The sequence below is a fragment of the Prunus avium genome, chromosome 1 (assembly GCF_965620075.1).
Source record: "Prunus avium chromosome 1, drPruAviu1.hap1.1, whole genome shotgun sequence".
NCBI classification, from domain to species: Eukaryota; Viridiplantae; Streptophyta; class Magnoliopsida; order Rosales; family Rosaceae; genus Prunus; species Prunus avium.
Window position 1 is genome coordinate 56533422 of NC_142284.1, and position 18577 is coordinate 56551998.

General features: G+C 38.6%; 4 protein-coding genes across 7 annotated transcripts; 1 reads left to right on the forward strand and 3 right to left on the reverse strand.

Annotated features, from left to right (window-relative positions):
* Positions 1 to 109: 109 nt before the first annotated feature.
* Positions 110 to 4064, reverse strand: LOC110759513 (14-3-3 protein 7-like). Its single transcript, XM_021961582.2, has 7 exons — positions 3723 to 4064; positions 2334 to 2640; positions 1801 to 1888; positions 1560 to 1669; positions 1303 to 1451; positions 511 to 545; positions 110 to 323 (listed from the first exon to the last, which is right to left on the reverse strand). The coding sequence occupies exons 1-7, from the start codon at positions 3787 to 3789 to the stop codon at positions 318 to 320; spliced, it is 762 nt and encodes a 253-aa protein (XP_021817274.1). The 5' UTR covers positions 3790 to 4064; the 3' UTR covers positions 110 to 317.
* Positions 4065 to 4486: 422 nt separating this feature from the next.
* On the forward strand, positions 4487 to 7729 carry LOC110759514 (melanoma-associated antigen G1-like protein). Its single transcript, XM_021961583.2, has 6 exons — positions 4487 to 4763; positions 4867 to 5113; positions 5415 to 5567; positions 5884 to 5989; positions 6087 to 6201; positions 7482 to 7729. Exons 1-6 carry the CDS (start codon positions 4716 to 4718, stop codon positions 7521 to 7523), a joined length of 711 nt encoding a protein of 236 aa, XP_021817275.1. The 5' UTR covers positions 4487 to 4715; the 3' UTR covers positions 7524 to 7729.
* A 515-nt stretch (positions 7730 to 8244) lies between these two features.
* On the reverse strand, positions 8245 to 11119 carry LOC110759512 (5'-adenylylsulfate reductase-like 4). The gene is made up of 4 exons (XM_021961581.2): positions 10558 to 11119; positions 9578 to 9765; positions 9362 to 9486; positions 8245 to 9134 (listed from the first exon to the last, which is right to left on the reverse strand). Exons 1-4 carry the CDS (start codon positions 10738 to 10740, stop codon positions 8689 to 8691), a joined length of 942 nt encoding a protein of 313 aa, XP_021817273.2. The 5' UTR covers positions 10741 to 11119; the 3' UTR covers positions 8245 to 8688.
* An 813-nt stretch (positions 11120 to 11932) lies between these two features.
* Positions 11933 to 17932, reverse strand: LOC110759507 (uncharacterized). Of its 4 annotated transcripts, XM_088243972.1 has the most exons (6): positions 16743 to 17932; positions 16020 to 16155; positions 14147 to 15943; positions 13436 to 13890; positions 12852 to 12934; positions 11933 to 12270 (listed from the first exon to the last, which is right to left on the reverse strand). In XM_088243972.1, the coding sequence occupies exons 1-4, from the start codon at positions 17819 to 17821 to the stop codon at positions 13519 to 13521; spliced, it is 3384 nt and encodes a 1127-aa protein (XP_088100098.1). In that variant the 5' UTR covers positions 17822 to 17932; the 3' UTR covers positions 11933 to 12270; positions 12852 to 12934; positions 13436 to 13518. The 4 variants fall into 4 exon arrangements, with proteins under 4 accessions (XP_088100098.1, XP_021817268.1, XP_021817267.1 ...); XM_021961576.2 differs by lacking the exon at positions 11933 to 12270 and having other exon boundaries at positions 12545 to 12934; positions 14147 to 15931; XM_021961575.2 differs by lacking the exon at positions 11933 to 12270 and having other exon boundaries at positions 12545 to 12934; positions 14147 to 15934.
* Between the last annotated feature and the right edge of the window lie 645 nt (positions 17933 to 18577).

An 18577-nucleotide genomic window follows, 5' to 3' on the forward strand; every position in this document is an offset into this window, starting at 1 on the left:
GAGAAGTACTTCCTACATAAGTACTCCTATTACCCATGTAAATAGGCCAAAAAGATTGTTGTGTAGTAAACAAAAGCACTTCAAGTAACTAGTGACCGGCGCTGGAACAAGTCAAAGGTTTGATCTCTTTCAATGCAATTATTAATATTTTAAAAAAAAATCCAAGGGCCAAGAAGCGCCATGATTAAATAGACAATACATACAACCCTAGAGTCACTTTCCTTGTACTACAAACTTGGTAATCCAATGAGTCATGCTCCCTATGTTGCTCCATCTACACGAAGCCAGTCCCAAATAATTACTCTCCCTTATCCCATCTAACTCTGCAAATTGAAAATTAATTAGTGATTAACTGAAGAAGGAAATAAAGCAATTTAGAAAACAAAACCAGAAAATCAGTGTTAGAAAATAAACAGCTAAGTAAGGGTGGCAATGGCATTTTGCCAAACATCTAGTCCACCAAATGACACTGCAGTTTTCTTATGGCATGATAATATTCTTCTGTCTTACCTTTGGAGGGGGTTCCTCAACTTTAGATTGCTCACCTGACAATTCAATGAAAGAATCAGCAATTATGAATTAAATGCATGAACTCATAACAAATCTAGCCTGTTCAAATACAAAGCAAGAACAAAAAATTGTTTAAGGCAGAGAACATAATTCGACGGGTAAGTATTTCTTGAAGTACTAGCAACAACAAAAAAAGAATGTTACACTGTCAATTTAGATATATATATATATCCAGAAATTCTTAGTCGACAGATAATACGGATGAGTCTCAGCCCGGGGAAAACCCAGCTTATCAATTCAGATCACATTGTCAAGAGAAGGCAATAGTAAACCCAATCTGACATTTTCAACATGTGCAACTTTAGACTCGACATTGATGGAAGTCTCATACTTTAGACAGTGTTCCTAAGCAGTTCCTAAATTCTAAGCTGGATAACACTGGTATGAAGTGCACAACAAGCTAACATCTTCGATTTCACCTGAAGGAAACCTAGGGAGATTTTGTCCCACTATCATGAGCTCTACTTTCCACAGAGATATGCATGATGATGTGCCATATCAATGATAATTAAATTTGAATAACTGAACTCTCTCATCACATTCAACAAAATTTTGTAAACTTGCATAAATATCCTTGTTATATGAGAAAGTGCAACTAAACCAAAGTTAAGCTAAGATCAATATCTAGTAGCGCAATTATAAATCTACAACACCCATAATTGAAGATATATCATCAAGTTGACACAAGATTCAAGACAATGCAGAAGGAAATAAAATTATTCATAAAATTACCTCCTTCCTCTGGCAGATCTGAGGTCCACAATGCGAGATTATCCTTGAGAAGCTGCATAATAAGGGTGCTGTCCTTGTAGGATTCTTCATCGAGGCTGTCAAGTTCAGCAATTGCCTCATCAAATGCCTGCTTAGCTAAATGACAGGCCCTGCATGGTGCAAAATTGCAAATGAGACACAAAAGTGGTGACTCACTACCGTAAGAGTAAGCATTAAAGAACGTACAAATAAGGGAGAGAGAGAGAGAGAGAGCAAACCTCTCAGGGGAGTTAAGAATTTCATAGTAAAAAACAGAGAAGTTTAGAGCCAGGCCAAGTCTGATTGGATGGGTTGTGGGCAACTCAGAGTCAGCAGTATCGTTGGCAACCTACCGCGCATATGCCAGTTTCATTACAATCTCATTCTTAATATCAGAATATAACAAGATAGAGAAAGAAAAAAAAAAAGGAAAGTGAAAACATGATAGAGAAAAGGGCCTCCAGCTAGGAAGTTGAATACCTCATAGGCTTTAAGCGATTGATCAGCCGCTTCTTTACGATCATCGCCAGCTTTAAATTCAGCCAAATATCGATAGTAATCTCCTTTCCTGTCACGGGGAACCAGAAGGATCACAACTCAAACCTCTCTCTCTCTCTCTCTCTCTCTCTCTCACATAACATCAACTTGCATGGTAACAAGGTATGTCAAAAGGAATGGGCTTTGAAGTGAAGATCCCTCCTAACCTAACACACACAAAAAGTCATCAAATGTAAGAAATTCATAACCAAATAGAAGCACCCAAAGCAAACACCCCTGTTTTATGATATCCACTAGAGTGAAAAACAAGTTGAAAAAGAAAAAAGCAATCATGGTTTCTTGGCTCTATGAACTACGTAAAAAATAATTCAACTCTCTCTCTAAGCTAAAGAAAATATGCTATCAGCTTGCATAACTTCTTAAGCTTTTAAAGTTTCCAAGTAATCATAGTTCCATGGTTTGTTTTAACTGAATATTTTAATTCAACAGAAGAGGAACAGAAAAGTAGCTCTCACATCTTCTGGTAAAAAACAGTAGATTCCCCTGTTGATGCAGATGGAAGGAGGTGGTAATCAATAACTGTTAAAATGTCATGGCAAATTTTTGCAAGCTCATCTTCAACCCTCTGCCTGTACTCCTTTATCCTCATAGCATTTTGTTCACTTCCCTTGGCCTCCTCCTTTTGTTCAACGGAAGACAATATCCGCCATGACACCCTTCTCGCCCCAATGACATTCTTATACCCAACAGACACCAAATTCCGCTCCTCCACAGTCAGTTCCACGTCCAACTTGGAAACTTTCTTCATTGCTTCAACCATCTCTGAAACAAGAAAACAAGAAAATTGATGCATTACACATATATGCAATTGATTGTGGGCTAATATCCTAAACAATACATAAGCTGTCAACTTTATACCAAGTGATAAGAGTTCCATCTTGACTTCTACTAATTAAACACATAGTAGAAATGAAACCACCAATGCAAAAACTATTTGCACCGCAAACGACTTCAAAACTTAAAGCAGCAGCAACATTTCAGAAAGTTATTGCAAGAATGATAAGACTAATACTAAGGCTCGTTTTGGGATTGCTTCTCCAGGAAGTACTTCTGCTCATAAGCACTTTTAACAAAAGCGTTTTTATTATAAAAATCTTGAATTTTCATAAAAAATTTAATTGCTTTCTGGAAAAGCACTTGGGACTGCTAGAAGCACATAGCAAGTGCTTCTCCAGAAAGCGATTCTATGACCCAGAAGCTCTTCTAAACTTTTCTGTCAAACACTATCAAAAGCGTTTTTAGTTATCAGAAAACGCTTTTAGCCATTTCAGAAGCACTCCCAAACATGCCCTTATATTCAAATTGAGATCCATTTAAATGCTAAACAAATTTACAATAAACCCTTTCCATTAATTCTCAGATAATTACATATGCCACAAAAACCAAATAAGTGGTTTCCCATCGAGTCTCAAAATGAACGGGTGAAGAATTGGGGTTTGCTTGTAAAATGACATATTTCACATAATCAGTTATGCTTGTAAACAACTGGAGATTTTTACCTCTTGCTGGGAACACGTAATCATTTATTAGTATATCACTTTTTTTCATTTCCTCCCCTTTCAATAGGATCAATCACCATCAATCAAAATAAAAAGAAAAACAACCCAATATTAAAACATTTAATCCCTACATCTGCTAACTCATAAATCGCTCTTTGGTGCACGAAATATTATGAATTCCCCAAAACTAAGTACAACTTGCCCAAAATTAATAATATTATATATACATAGCCAAAAAGATTATGTTATTATTATTATTATTATTACTGTTCTTATAAGACACATAAATTCTTAGAAAAGGGAAAAAATAGTGAAAGAATGGAGGTCCATGCAAGAAGAGCATACCATCATATCTCTCGGCTTGCTCAGCAAGCTTCGCCAGGTAAACATGTTTCTTTCTCTCAATGTCCATAGCTTCTTCTCTCTCTCTCTCTCTCTCTCTGTGTTCTGTCTAGAACTCTAGTTTTGGCAACTTGGAAACTGGTATTGAAATGCTCTGTTTTGAGAAGGAGGGTCCAAGTGACCGTTGGATATGGTTAGTGGAGGTTACAGGGAGTAGGATCAATGGTGTGAAATGGCTATGGAATTTGTTAACATGGAATTAGGTCCGAACGAGGATCACATGGGTTAACGTGGTTGGGTGCGATGTTGACCGGGACGACGACCACTGAATCACACATGGTTGTTTGATTGACAGAGAGGTTCTTCAGACTGAGATTGGTGAGTGGTGCATTACAAGTCTGTAAGTGGGCTCCACTTTGTATGGTTACAACTTCCTTCCGATCTTCAATTACTGTTTTTTTTAATAGGAAAATGCTAGGCTTATCATATTTCTGTGTTTCGAACTTCAGACCATTGATCTATGGATCAATGCATTTTTTTTATTGGGCTACACCCTGTTAGCTGAGTATGTTTAGTTTGTTGTAAATAGATAAAGTCCAATGTTGATGCAACAAGTTTTTACAAGCGATATTAAAAAAAAAGTTGCATTCAAAACATAAAATAGCGGACTGTACCCCTTTCTTTTGCTAAAGTTTTGGAGCTTAAAAAAAAACTCATATTCAATCTCCACTTTCTTAAAGAGATTATGAATTCAAATCTAAAGAAAGATAATTGTTGGAAAAGAAAACAGGCTCAGCCCAGCCACCAGGCCCAACCTTAGCTACGCACTCCCTTCCAAACGGAACCCGCTAAAAGAAAACCTTTCGCACTACTCAACCATACTCGCTCATCGGTAAGGGCACAGATTTTCCCGCCAGAAATTCCCCCAATAAAAAGAGGGCAGTGAGGGGATTAGGGTTTTAGATTGAAGAAAGAATTCCCCAAATTTTCTTGATCATGTCACAGCCGGTTGATGACCTGTCTCAATTCGATATCTCCAAAGAGGTAAGCACACAAATCCCACACTCTCAATCTCAATCTCAGCCTCAGAGACAAAGATTTCTGCAAAAAGCTTCAATCTTTTGTTGTGGGTTTATTTTTTTCTTAGGAAAAGGACAAGCTTGTAGCAGAAGTAATCCGCTACGTGCTGTTCAAGACGCACCACAACTCGGGCTGTCCAATAAAGAGGGAAGAGCTCACTCAGCTGCTCACCAAAAACTATCGTCAGCGAAATCTTCCCACGCTCGTCATCAACGAGGCTATACAGAAACTTTCCACCATCTTTGGCTACGAAATGAGGGAGCTTCAAAGGTCTCGTCCCTCTTCCACTAATCAGGGACGCTTTTCCCAACAGAGTAAGATTCTTATTAATTAAGCTCAAAGTTGTGATTTTTTTCGTGTTACCTATTATTTTGTGCAAAATCATTGATGGTTGTGATTTACCAATCTCAGTTGTGTACTCGATGTATGTGGGATCCATGTGGGATACCATATGAGCCAATGTTGGCCAAAGTAATATATGATGGACGATTTGGGTGATATGGTCCCTTTTGTGCAACCTCAATTTTGAATTATGCATAGTGTATATAGTCCACATCATTCAGTGGTAACTTTGAGGGTTGGGGTTTTGATAAATTTTTTGAACACGTTATTCAGGTGTTGCAGAGGCAAAATCCTACGTCATTTTGAGTAAACTTCCTTCGGATGTGTATAAGAAGTATGTTGAGGATGATCGTACGGCTCCTCTCACTGGTTTCACTTTTGTCGTACTAAGTATTGTACATATTTCTGGTGGTAAAACCACTGAAGGTATGACTGCTTCATGGTTTGTTTTATAATTATATGCTTATAAGTTAGTAGAACGGGAAGATGCCAGGATAGTTGGGATAATAGTTCGGTCGGAAAACAACTTATTTGTTAGGGAAATTCTTGGATGAACTGCATACTGTGCCATACTACATCTTTTGATATGATGATATTGTCTAGCAAAATGTGACAGATGAAACATCATCTTCTGTTGTCTTAAAAATTGCTAAAAATCAATGAGGAAAATTGCTCTTTTTTTTTTGTTACCTTGTGTCATATTGTGAGAGAACCTACTCTTATTCTCTTGCTGGAACTGCAGAGGATCTTTGGCGTCATTTGAGACGGATGGGATTGGATGAAAAAAATGAAAGCCATCCAGTACTAGGAAACATAAAACAAGCACTGGAGACACTTGTCCAGCAAAGGTTTGACCTGTCTACTAGGGATTGTTAATTTGCAGTTTCGTTTGAATGTCACGATATTATTGATGTGGGTATCTATCTTAAGTACTCTTTATTTTAGATATTTGCAGAAAGACAAAGTAAGTGGACCTGAAGGCCATACTTTGTTCTATGAGCTTGCTGAGAGAGCTTTAGATGCGCCAGTTAGTGACAGCATTAAAGCGTACATATCACAGGTATCATTTAGAGATACATTATGTTTCTATAACTTGTTCATCATTATGTATCTTGTGTAGCTATAAGTAAGTTCTATTTGAAGTGTGTAGATATCTCATCTCAAACAAGGCAATAGATATTTTTTGGAAAATTTACGTATTCCAACTTGCACTATTGTCAAATTCGTCAGTTCATAAGGTTATTGAAGCTACAAATCTTTGGTGTCTCCACTCAACTAATTGAAATTATGAACACAGAAAGAAAAAAACTTGAAAGTGTGTGCAAGGCAGTGCTGTAGAGGGAGACATGAAATCAGCAATCTAGATTAATGAAGATGGTAAAAGAAAATAAAACTAGGAGCCAACATTAAGGAAAGTTGACAATGTGCACATTGGTTCACTATCCTTGAGTTCAACGGGTTTTATTAGAGTTGACTGCTGCCAGTACATAAAGGAAATAGACAGGAGCGAAAAAGAAATGCAAAAAGATTTTTGTTCTTGGTGTAGCTGCCTAACTTCTAGGATATGGAGACTAAAGTGAAACTATGGTGGATATTGATATAGGTGAGGAAGTGGTCTGAGAATAGGAATAAGTTATACAAACTGTTTGATGTAGGACAATGAGGGAATGCTAATTATTATTTTGAGGATATATGATTGCTGTAAACTTTTGGGAGTAAAGAACAACACAAAATATAAGGATCTAGAAGAAGAGATTACAAGAAGATGGTATAATCTACTTGAATCACACTCGTAGCTTTCTAGGAATTATTCCTGGAGGCCTCAGCCAGAGAGAAGATGCATTTACTACTAGAACATTTTGTAAGTTCATCCTTACACCGAAAGAAAAGAGTGCAACCCTATGATATAAGCATAAAAGGGCACCAGCAAAAGATACTAAAGACCAACTTCTGGGTGCATCAGAAGAAAAACATTGAAAAGGAATCTTGGGTTGCTGTTGCACGGCTCCAGTACAGTGCACATAAGAACAGTCTATAATGGACCCAACCAAATTAAGTAAGGTCCCAAACAGGAAACCCTGACATCATCAAGCATATGTCGTATTATGGTTTTTCCCATAGAGCCTTCGTTTTCATGCCTTTGGTGGATCCTTTTGAAGGGTGCTGCCATTTATCTCCGTCACTGTTAGATTGCTCTAATAAATTAGCTTGGGAGAAGTCTTACTCTATGGCAAGTGAAATTTGTTTGCTTATATTTTTTCACCCAAAAAAAAAGGTATTGATTATGCAATGTTCTGCATTTGTTTGTATGTCATTCTAAAGGAACATTTGCCCTGGCAGATTGTAAATAAAGAAGTAGGCACGGCAGATGCAGATGACTAGTGACATTCCCAACCCCGATCTGGATGTATGGAGTTATAGTTTGATGGTTCCATCTTGCTCGATATGGCTTTTTCTCTACTCTCTTAGCGAAGCTGATAGTGTCAGGAGATGCCTTCAGTTGGCTTCTTGTAGGAACTGATAAGGCAGCAGCTTACATAACCCATGCTACCTTCTTTTTGTTAATCTATTTCTATTTATTTTTTGTACTCCAACGGGTCCTTCATGTTAGCATTTAGGTACTTCCATTGTCACGTCCATTGTCACGGAATTGAAAAGGTCAAGTCAAGAGCTTGAGCGAGTTGTGCTTTTATTCTTTTAATTAAGGCGAGAGTTGAACCTTGAGGAGAGCGAAAGAAAAGAGAGATAAAAACTTTTGCTAAACTTAAATATGAAATACTCAACACTCAACATCAAACCCATAAGCCACCGAGAAGAAGACATCATCCCAGAGACACTAGTTTCACTTGAATCCGACCAGAAGATAAATATATTAATCTGTGTCAGAATTTGACAGAAGGAAATGATGAATGCGTTTTAGCTTTGCTAATAATGGAGCCTGGGTTCATAAATTGCATGTGATTTCTGAATGCTGCCAGTGCCACCCCTGAGCTAATCATATAATTGATGCGCTACCAACTATTCTGAGCAGTTTCTATAATTTAGTTCTGAAGCAATTTGAGCGGACAACGAAATTTCATGAGGGACGCTATTTGGTAGACTATGATGAGAACATAACTTCCAATTAATCCCAACACATTCAAGACCAATAATCCATTACAGGGTCACAACACAGGATTTCCATCTCCATTAGGAATGATCGGAAATTTCTAAGCTACAAGCCACAGCGCAATCGTTTGACAAACACTGAACATAAGCACATTTGAGTGGCACATGAAGGGGTTACTAATATTATTAAACCTATTCAAAAAGTGCTGTCCAAATTCAGCAATTTGAATGATAAAACATATCGTAACCTATAAAGCATATAGACAAGCAAGGAATGAACCGCCACAACAACAAGATACAACGACATGTTTCACCTCTGTCGCATGACACCCTAATCAAGGGTGTTGAGATGATTACCGAAAGTTTCTAGCACAACACATTCTGCAGCCTCGCTGTTCATAGGATCATCAAAACCCGTTCAGATAACCGTCAACAGTATTCAGTCACTGCTATACCCCCGGCTGGTGCTTGCATCCCCAATGGAAACTGTGGCAAGTGACTTGGAAGCCCAAACCCTGGCGTTCATTGCTCCTTCCTGCAAATTACTCCTCTTGCAAGGCTCTTTTAGAGAATTAAATAACTGTACTGCTCGCTTCAGAAAGGCCAACGGGTGCTCCAACAAGCTCCCCAATCTCATGTTTCGGATATTCCGTCTCCATGCGCTTTGAGCAAATGAAAGCAGAGTAGGGAAAAAGAAGTAAAGCAATCTCAGAAGCACAAAAGCCGAGGCCAGAGCTAAATATGTTTCTTGCCGAAGCATGTTCTCTGGAGATCTAGCCCATGAAAAAGGGCAGCTTTCTTGCTCAGTGCTATCATGCTTCTCATGATTTACTTGGTATCCGATCTTTTCCAGGGACAATTGGTCCAGCGATACAGTCTTGATGCCTACACCCATTTACTATGGTCAGTAAATATTCATTCCACAGGAAAAACAGTTTTTCATAATAAAAATACAAAGAGAAAGATTAAAGAATGGCAAATCTTGTATTGAGAAAACATGATTTTGGATGCTGATGCAAAACATCAGAAAAGAGACCAACATGTTATGCAATGCTAAAGATGGTTCTCATAAAGTTCAAAATATAAACATACAACAGAAAGAAAATCCTTACCAGTAATATCACTGTAGAAAGCAATAAGAGAAACAGGAGTCCGGGAGCCTTGATACCGAACACGCATAGTAGAATTCAAAATGAAAATAGTAGGAAATCCATGAACTCCATACTTAGAAAGTATACTGCAAAGAATTAATCAGTTAAGTTCTCAATTGCTAATAACAAAACGTTCACAATATATACAATATCTATATCATATAGATATTTACAAACCTTGGCCTGATAGCAGATTCTTCAAATGCAAAATGCGGGATGGATGGATACAAAGAAGCTAGGATGGAAAACGTTGGTTTAAACATCCTCGAGAAAGGGCACCATGATGCATAAAATAGCACTGCCACATATTCATGAGTATTCTTGTGAACCATATTTAATGCCCTTTGTAATGAAACCTCATCTCCCTTCAAAGTAACAATACATAATAAAATTAGAACAACAAATATATAAAAGTAAAAAACAATTTCAAAGTTCACAGCCCAGAAAAAATAAAAGAAATATAGTTCGAAACGCTAAGTTAAAAGTGCTTACTGAGTCATCCCAGCACTAGATTAATCCAAGGAATTGTGATTAAAAAAAAAAAAAAAGGAATGGCAGGACACTTATGCATTGCAGATTCATTCTACTATGGAATCAATACAGATTCTATTACCTCGCCCCTAAAGATAATTTTTACAGAAAGACTTCAAGGCACTAAAGTAAATGTGATAATTAAAGCATTTATATGAGAAAATGGTTGCAGGATTCTGGTCATCAAGTGACTGCTTTAGAGATATGTATTGTTCTTGTTTGTCCAAGTAAATAATCAGAAGCCACCAAAGCATTTTCAATACAAAATGTAGCAAAACTTAAAAACCTGCAATAATCCTCTTGGAAACAGCATTCTTTGAATGAACCCATCTCTGATAGTGGCAGGCAGCTCTGTTGGAGCATTATTTAAGAAATGGGTATGCCCCATTTAATCTTTTACAATGACGATACAACTCTAATCGCAAGGTCAATGCACATACTGAAAAGCCTAACTTCTATAAAAGTTCAAATAAAAAATAAATAGCAAACCCAGATACATACCAACAATATATATCTCAATAAATTTAACATTAAAAAAATAATAAATGAACTCTTTGTATAAACCACCAAAACATAAATTTCAATAAATTAACAGCAAAAAACAAAAAAGGGGAAAAGATTCGTACCACGATAACACCGATGGAATCAACGGATCTGGCACCGCCGTTAGCGGAACAACTGGAATACCGGAAGCCAAAGATCGCATCGGTAACGGACTCCGTCGGGCAAGAGGTGGGTTCGGCTGCTGAAATTAGCCGGACCCATAATAACAATATGACGATCCCAGTTTGCCAAACCCTAATCCCCATTTAAGATTCAACCCAGCCCAAACGCCAAAACGAAAAATCAAAAAAGAAAAAAGAAAATTAAAGAAACAAAGAAGCTAAAAAAAGGAGCTGCTCTGCAACAGCGCAACGGCGATTGAGGAAGAGAGAGGGGGCGCAGGGAAGAAAGCCCGGCGCATTTTGGCGTCGAGGCTTGCTTGATAAGTGGATTGGATATTAGATTACTGCTTATGGAGAAAATTCGGTTCTTTTTTCTTTTTTTCTTTTTTTCTTTTTTTCTTTTTTGGTTTTGTGGAAGGGGGGTTTTGGTTTTGGTTATGGGGTGGAGAGCAGAGGAGAGCAGAGGACCGAGACTTGGAAATATCGGTGAGTTCTTGGGTCACACTCGTGTGTCTCTGTATTTGCCAACTCTCTTCCTTCCACGCCCATCTTTTCAAAAATTATTTACTTTAAAAAAAAAAATATATATATATATATATATATATATATAATTGTATTTTAATTTCTTTTAGGGCAATCAAAAAACTCTTTTTTCCATGATGTGTTTTTTTTATTCAAGAAAAAGAAATCTATATTTAAAATTCTCTAAGGGGAATCAAAAAATTGTTTTTTCTATAACGACTTTTTTTTTCCCTTAAAAAAATGGCATATATATATTTTTTCTATCTATGATGGCATATCTTAGGTGGTGCGGAAACGTGTTACTTGACGATATATTTGGTCGAAATAAATAAAAGGTTTTTTTAGTTGAGAATTTTTTTTTTTCTGAGAAAAAGTCCGATATAATTATGTAAGGATTAATTGGGGGTTTTAAGGAGATTTTATTTTAATACAACTAAATTTTAAGTGTTGTTAATACAATGGTTGCTGACAAAGCACTTCACGCGGAGACATTGCTGGTAGTATCAATGTTGGTGATAACGTAAACTAGCATTTCCTTTCTGCTTTTTCTTTTTTCTTTTTGCTTTGTCTTTTTCTGGTACCGTACGTGACTAATAAGAAATCAGAAGTACATATGAGAAAATCATGGCAGCTTCTCATTGGCTCAACTTTGAGGCAATTGCCCTGCATCTACACATTTGAAGAAAACACAGAATTAATAAATTTAAAACGTGAAAACGACAAACCACAGGAACTTGGCAGCGTGGATTATAATTTGACGGCCAGTTTTTCTCTAAAGAAAATATAATTTTAAAAGGAGGAAAAAATGATGAGATAAGAGAGCAAAACAAACATGTCTAATTTCTAATATTTTTTTGGATTATTTTTTAAAACAAAAATCATCAGCCAAAACAGTGCAGTATTCGAAGGCTGATATCGTAATCTATGTACTTCACAAAATTACAGCAATCAGGATTCAGGAACTGACAAGACCACCATGCATCATCAAAACATTCTTCAAAATGGGCGTCAGGCTCACCATGCATTTAGCACAGAATTGAAGTCACAAAACGCAAACCTTTGCTCCTATCAACACCGTCGCCGCCTCTTCTTCTTCGACTGCTACCCGTGCAGCAAACAGATCCATAAATTGGAAGAAAGGCTGTGCCATGCCTGTCAGAAAGCACAAAATGAAAACCATTCTTATTTACTGGCATCCCATGCCCTGAATCCTTTCCAATGCACCAGTTTGTGTTTCGTGATAAGTACACCGGTTTGTGGTTTTGCATAAGCACAAATGAAAAAAAAAAAAAAGAACATATGGAAATGGAACCCTATCATGAATGCCCTGAAAAAGGGGAAAAGGCAAAATTGAAGTAACACATCACAACTTACTTGCATTAGTCATGGCTTCAATGTTTGTCGTTTGGCCAAATACAAGATTGGATTGGTAAAACAAATGACATTACGCAAGCAACTGACAGTAACAATGTGTTTTGAGAGGCTTATATTCGGAGCAAAAAAATGTTATCCAAGTTGTTATACACAAGTCAGTCCAAAACCCTAATTGGACATTCAGTTTCTTTCTTGTGAGGAGGGCATAAAAAAGGTCCTCCACCAGAAAGGAAGAAGGAAAAGGGCCTAAATCAATGTCGATTATCAAACAGACATTTAGACCCGAAGGGAGACAAAGTTAAAAATAAATGTGCTGCATCAAGTAAACCTCTGGCAAGAATTGGCATAGAGCTCCATACCAGAACCACAAAATCTGCCTCTTGTATAACAACATAGATCTATCAACGAACTAACGTGGTCTTCTAAACAGTTCCATCAATGCCTGGAAGATATATAAGATATCAGAATAATCCACAATCATTCTCATAGTCATTATCTACATAATAGCATAATGGAACAATCCCAAACTAGTCCAGAAATATAGGAAAGGGACCAACTAGTTTGGGGTCTAGTGGTATTTCTCTTCCCAATGTTGGAAGAGGTCTCAAGTTAAAATTCACTCTCACCCATTGATAAAAAAGAAAGTAGGAAAGATAAAAAAAATGATAATTGGCCTATACACGGGTGTACTGGCCCAGCATATATCAGACATTCATTAAACTCAACATTCACAACAAAGCTTCCTCTAAATGGCTTGCAAATATGAGGTATCAGCAGTAAAATGCATATCCTTCAATTTGATAAGCAGACAACAAGATGGGTGCTCCAAGAGCCTTGTGATATTTTTTATACCATATTTTTGCTCAGATATATTAAAGGCCAAAAAAGATGTTGAAATTTTTTTTACCAAAGCATCCATTTAGTGGTTAGATATGATAATTACCTCGAACAAAATTCTTGTTCCTGCTAGGATGATGGGTATATAACAAGCAAATCCTCATTGGGAGCAACGGCACGAATGGATGACTACAAATAATTGAATTGACTTGAGAACTTGGCCTGGCAGGCTGCACACATCAAACCCACAGAACCAGTTTGTGCCCCAGCTTCAAAAACCTCATGATAAAACTCATTTCCGCACCAGACACAGATGTTAGTCTCAGGCCTGTTTGCTATATTTGGCATTGAAGGCAGGGATTCCTTTTCAAGCCAAGCAGATGAACTGAAACCTTGTTCCATCTCTCCATCATATGACGACACTTTTGATTCCTTGGAATGGGAGCTTGCTTGTGCTGTCTGGAAATTATACTCCAACCGCTCTATTTTACCTGGTTTCAGTCCTTCCAAACCTGATATGTCATCAAACTTTTCATTTACACTTAAAGCTCCATCTGCACCCTGTTCATTGAAAGAAAATGTAGTACAAAAATATTTCTATTAAAAGACGAGATCAGATTCTTTGCAGTTTTAATTGTACAAAAAAATTGAAATAATTTATGGAAGGGGACGGATAGACTACCAAGGGCACTCATTGTATGCTCTGAACAAATCTAAAATTGTGCATAAATATGAAAAAGTTCAATAGTATATTCCAATAACTGGAGCAGGGACACATAACACAGCCCCTAACACAGATTCTATATGTACAGCATACCTTCCCTGGTAACATATCAAAGTTCGGATGGCAGCCAGATGATTGCATAAGTTCAGATGATGTATCAGCCAGTCCACTCTGCTGGACATTTTGCTCATCAATTCTCCACATCAGCTCAGCCGTGACATCCCCACTAGGTTGGGAATGATTTAGAAAACCAGTCATGGGATCATTGTTTCTAGATCTCTCAGCATTCTCTGTATTAGGCTGCTCCCACGTTACGCTGCTATAAACCCTGTTTAGACTATTTTCAAAACCAGGGGTTTGCTCACTACCATTTGGGCATATTAAACCATTAACAGAACCTGTAATCAGCTTATCATCCAACACTGAGCTATTATTTCCAGTGGAAAATGTTTGGCTATTCTCTGAACGAACAAGGGGAGGTCCTTCTGAACTTCTTTCATGCCCGGTGCTTTTCACAGAATTGGCACCTGGTCCACCATGACTGCTGTCGAAAGCAAGCAATACCTCATTGTTCCAAGTTCTTTTAACCTCCTCCTTTTTCAATTCTTTCATTGAGCCTGAGGATGTGTTATTCACATTGTTTACTAGAGCATAGATGCTTGCACCGCCAGATGGACAAACCATACCAGTTTTAGCAGAACCTATGTCCTGTTTAACAAATGGAGTAGACACATTTCTTTGAAAACTCTTTTCCTGACAAAGTTCGTCCAGTGAGCAAGTAGGATTCTTTGCATTACTTAAAGCGACACAACTTTTTCCATCCTGAGCTGGAACATTTGAACAGTTTCCAGTAGTTATAACATGCTCACTGATCTCCATCGCATCCACATCTGGCATAGCATGGCCACTGCCAAAACTGATAGTCTTGTCATCATTCCCAGATATATCAATATCATCGCACTTAGGCTCATAAGATGTGCGGAATGATTCGCTATAGAAATTATTTCCGACATCACATGTTTTCTCATCACTAGACGTACTACATAAACCTCTTTCCCGCCGAGACTGTACCAAAATTGAAGGAACAAGTGAGCAGGCTTCAGAAGTACTTTGCTTCTTGACATTAGTACAAACATCCTCAGGTCCAAAGTGACTCTCACTAATATCAGATATAGACCTGCCATTCCCAAAATCAACCGCATCATCAATTTTTGTATTTTCTACTGTGCTACTTAATTGGTTATTGTCTATATTCTCAGTCCTACGTTCTTTTCCCATACCATTTAAAGCAGTATCAGTGTCCACTTTGGTAACATCAACTGAATTCACAGAAGCCCTGAAACCATCATTTATTCCATCAGGAAAGCAGTCAAAAACATTTGTTTCACCACAGCTAAGACCAGCATCAGTAGCCTCATCCGCCTTTGCCAACTTATCATTTATCAAATTAAATGCATTACCCTGCTCAAAGAACCCCAGATCTTTTCCACTTTTGTTAGCCTTCATGGCTTGTTCCTCAGAAGACAATGAAATGGATTCATGCTTGTATGTCCCAAGACAATTTTCGATATCTTTGTTTACTTTGGCGCAAGGAAAATCAGAACTCAAATCATAATTGGCTACTGCATCCAAAGTTGCTTCCCTGTCTATCTGAACTGATTCATGAATCTTCAAGGACGTCTGCAGAACACCAGTTTTTACAGGGTCAAATTTCTTAGGCATACCCATTATCTCTCCTGCTTGAATTTCCCGTGAATTTTCTGAATGCAAGAAGGTTGCCTGCTTCTCATGACCAGTTGATACAGAAGTAATAGGCATTCGTGAGCAGGTAGAAAGCTCATCAGCTTTGCTCTCATCTTCAAAGGTAATATTAGTATCCTGCTGGATTCCCTGAATCAATAACATGAATGAAACAAAAAACCAACAAAAAAAATATTTAACAAAAAGATGGTGTACAGTAACTTACATCTCCAGAAACCAATTTATTAGAAAGCAGAGTGTTGCCATCCGTATGACCAGGTTTTGACGTGTTTCCGGCTCCAAAATAAGAGAGCAAATACGAAGAAACTTCCTTGCACGACACAAACTGCTGCCCATTAGGGCTGAATAATACCAAATAAGGGAAACTAGTATAAGAACCACACAACAATTCAACTTAAATTTGCAAGAATGGTATCAAATAATATTAACACTAGGTTCACATCCCTCTCGCCACTATATGCTAAAAAAATCACGAATTAAGCAATCCCAAAATAGTTCTTGAAATTTTTTTGCTACGAGATACTTAATGCAATTATAAAGAACAAAATAATTCCGAGAATGACAAGTACAGACAAAATTGAACAAACTCTCCCACCCATCACCCAAAAAAGACAACCCAATAAAAGGTATCGAACCTGACAACATCTAAAGATCAGTTTGCTCTAGAGTTATGCAGACCCTAAAATTAACAAACAGAAGCAAAGGTGAGTTTATTACAAAAGAGTAACCCGTCCACATGTTTGAGAAATTTTCTTTCTTTCCATTATTCAGGCAAATGAATTTCAACTTATATGACCCGAAAAAATATTGTCAAACTGTGAGATTATCACAGTTGTATACAAATGAGCAATTAACTCTCATAATCTCAAACAACAGTTGTATACAAAAAAAAACACACAGACACGAGCATTGACAATGAGAGAAGTACCTTATGTATCGTCTACAGAAGAGACAAACATGGCCTCCATTTCTCTTGAGAGAGAGCATAACCTTCCACTGCCTCGGCAACACGTCAAGGAGCTCACTCGCCTGCACAATCTTCCTCTTCTTCCTCGCACTTGACCAATCTCCCTCCAACCCTCCCAGAAACCCCAGCAACTGCACTTCCGTCTCCAACCCATCAGTCCTCCTCCTCAACGCCTCGCCAAATGAATCGTCCGCATTCCCCAACGCAGCCAAATCCAATACGACGCCATTTTCGTTCACCATCACCATCTCCGCGTCCTCCACCTTCACTCCCGCTTCCTTGACACTCGATTCCTTGACGTTCGATTTTCTCTCACGCTCAGACACCGAAACCACTCGGTTCTCTTCTTTACGCGGCCGGCCTCGCTTCCGCTTGCCGTCACTGCTCTGTACGACAATGCCGGGTGTCATATCGCCACCGCCATGCCTTTCAATCGAAACGTCAGCTATCACCATTGGATAAGCCATAACGGCATTGGCATCTTTACGTGGACGGCCTCGCTTCCGCTTCGTACCAACATCGGCGCTGAGGCCAACGAGGGCGTTTTGCACGGAGGGTCCGGGAATGGCGTCGTCTTGTGCGAGGTGGACGGGGACAGATACGAGTACGTCGTCGTTTTCGGCTTTCTCGGAGGAGGGGAAGAGTTGTTTCAAGAGAGAGATAATCTGGCGGGTTTCTGGGTCTCGGGATTGGGAATGGGAAAAGGGGGCGGGTTGAGATTTGGGGTTGGGGATTGGGAATTGGGAGTTGCGTGGAGCGAGACGGAGGCGCGAGTAGGTCTGCTTGCGACTGCCGGCGGATTCGTTGAAGACGGAACGATCAATCTTGGGAATCAAAACGTCGTCGTCGAACCGGCGGGTGGGATTGGAAAGGGAGGAGGAGGAGGAAGTGAGGGAGAGGGAGTAGAGATCGGATTGGGAGAGGAGGCGGAGGTCGATGAGCGGGAGGGAGTCGAGGTGGAGGTGATTGGAGTTAGGGCTAGGGCTAGGGCTAGGGTTAGGGTCAGGGTCGTGGTGGTCGACAACGGTGGCGGAGGCCATGGCATTGAAGAGTGAGCAACAGAGAGAGAGAGATAGGAGAGAGAGATTTGGGGGAGAAGAAACCAAAGTGGAAGATGATGATGTAGACGACGAGCCGTTTCGGGACTCCCGTCGTGATTGAATGTTGCGCAGTGTTGTTTGGCCTTCTGTGGGAGCAAACTAAGTTGCTGACACGTGTATTAATCATGTTGCAACAGTGATGGGTTTGAATGTTTATTTATTACAACTAAACTGTTGTAATTTTCAAAGCTCCCTTGCTTTCGGAGCAGCACCTTGTTGCTGGGCCTTCCAAAGCTCCATTTTGTTTGGGCTTTGGCCCATTTAACTCAAAACTTTTTAAGGATGAAAAAGGTACACTGCACACCTATAACCTATTCAATTCAAAAAGGGCAAACTAAAAGTTATAACCGTAAATTAAAGTAGTTTAGGTTATATCGTTTGTATAAAAGTAAAGTTATTTTGGATTGTAATTTATAAGTAAAAAGAAAATGAGGGGAGTAATGTTCAATTGGAAGAGATGACAACATCACGGCTCACTTTTCACTTACCATGTTACTAAATTGATGATATAAAGCCATTCACACTGGGCAATATATTTTATTTTTGGAGATGTGATGGTTGTAGCAATTACAACCAAGAAAATGAGAAAATGAGAAAATGCTGTAGCACTCACTTACATGGTAGCTTGAGAGTAGTGGCATGCTTCATGTGCCTGTCATGGTCATGAAAACTCAGTTTCAATAAGCTCACATGATC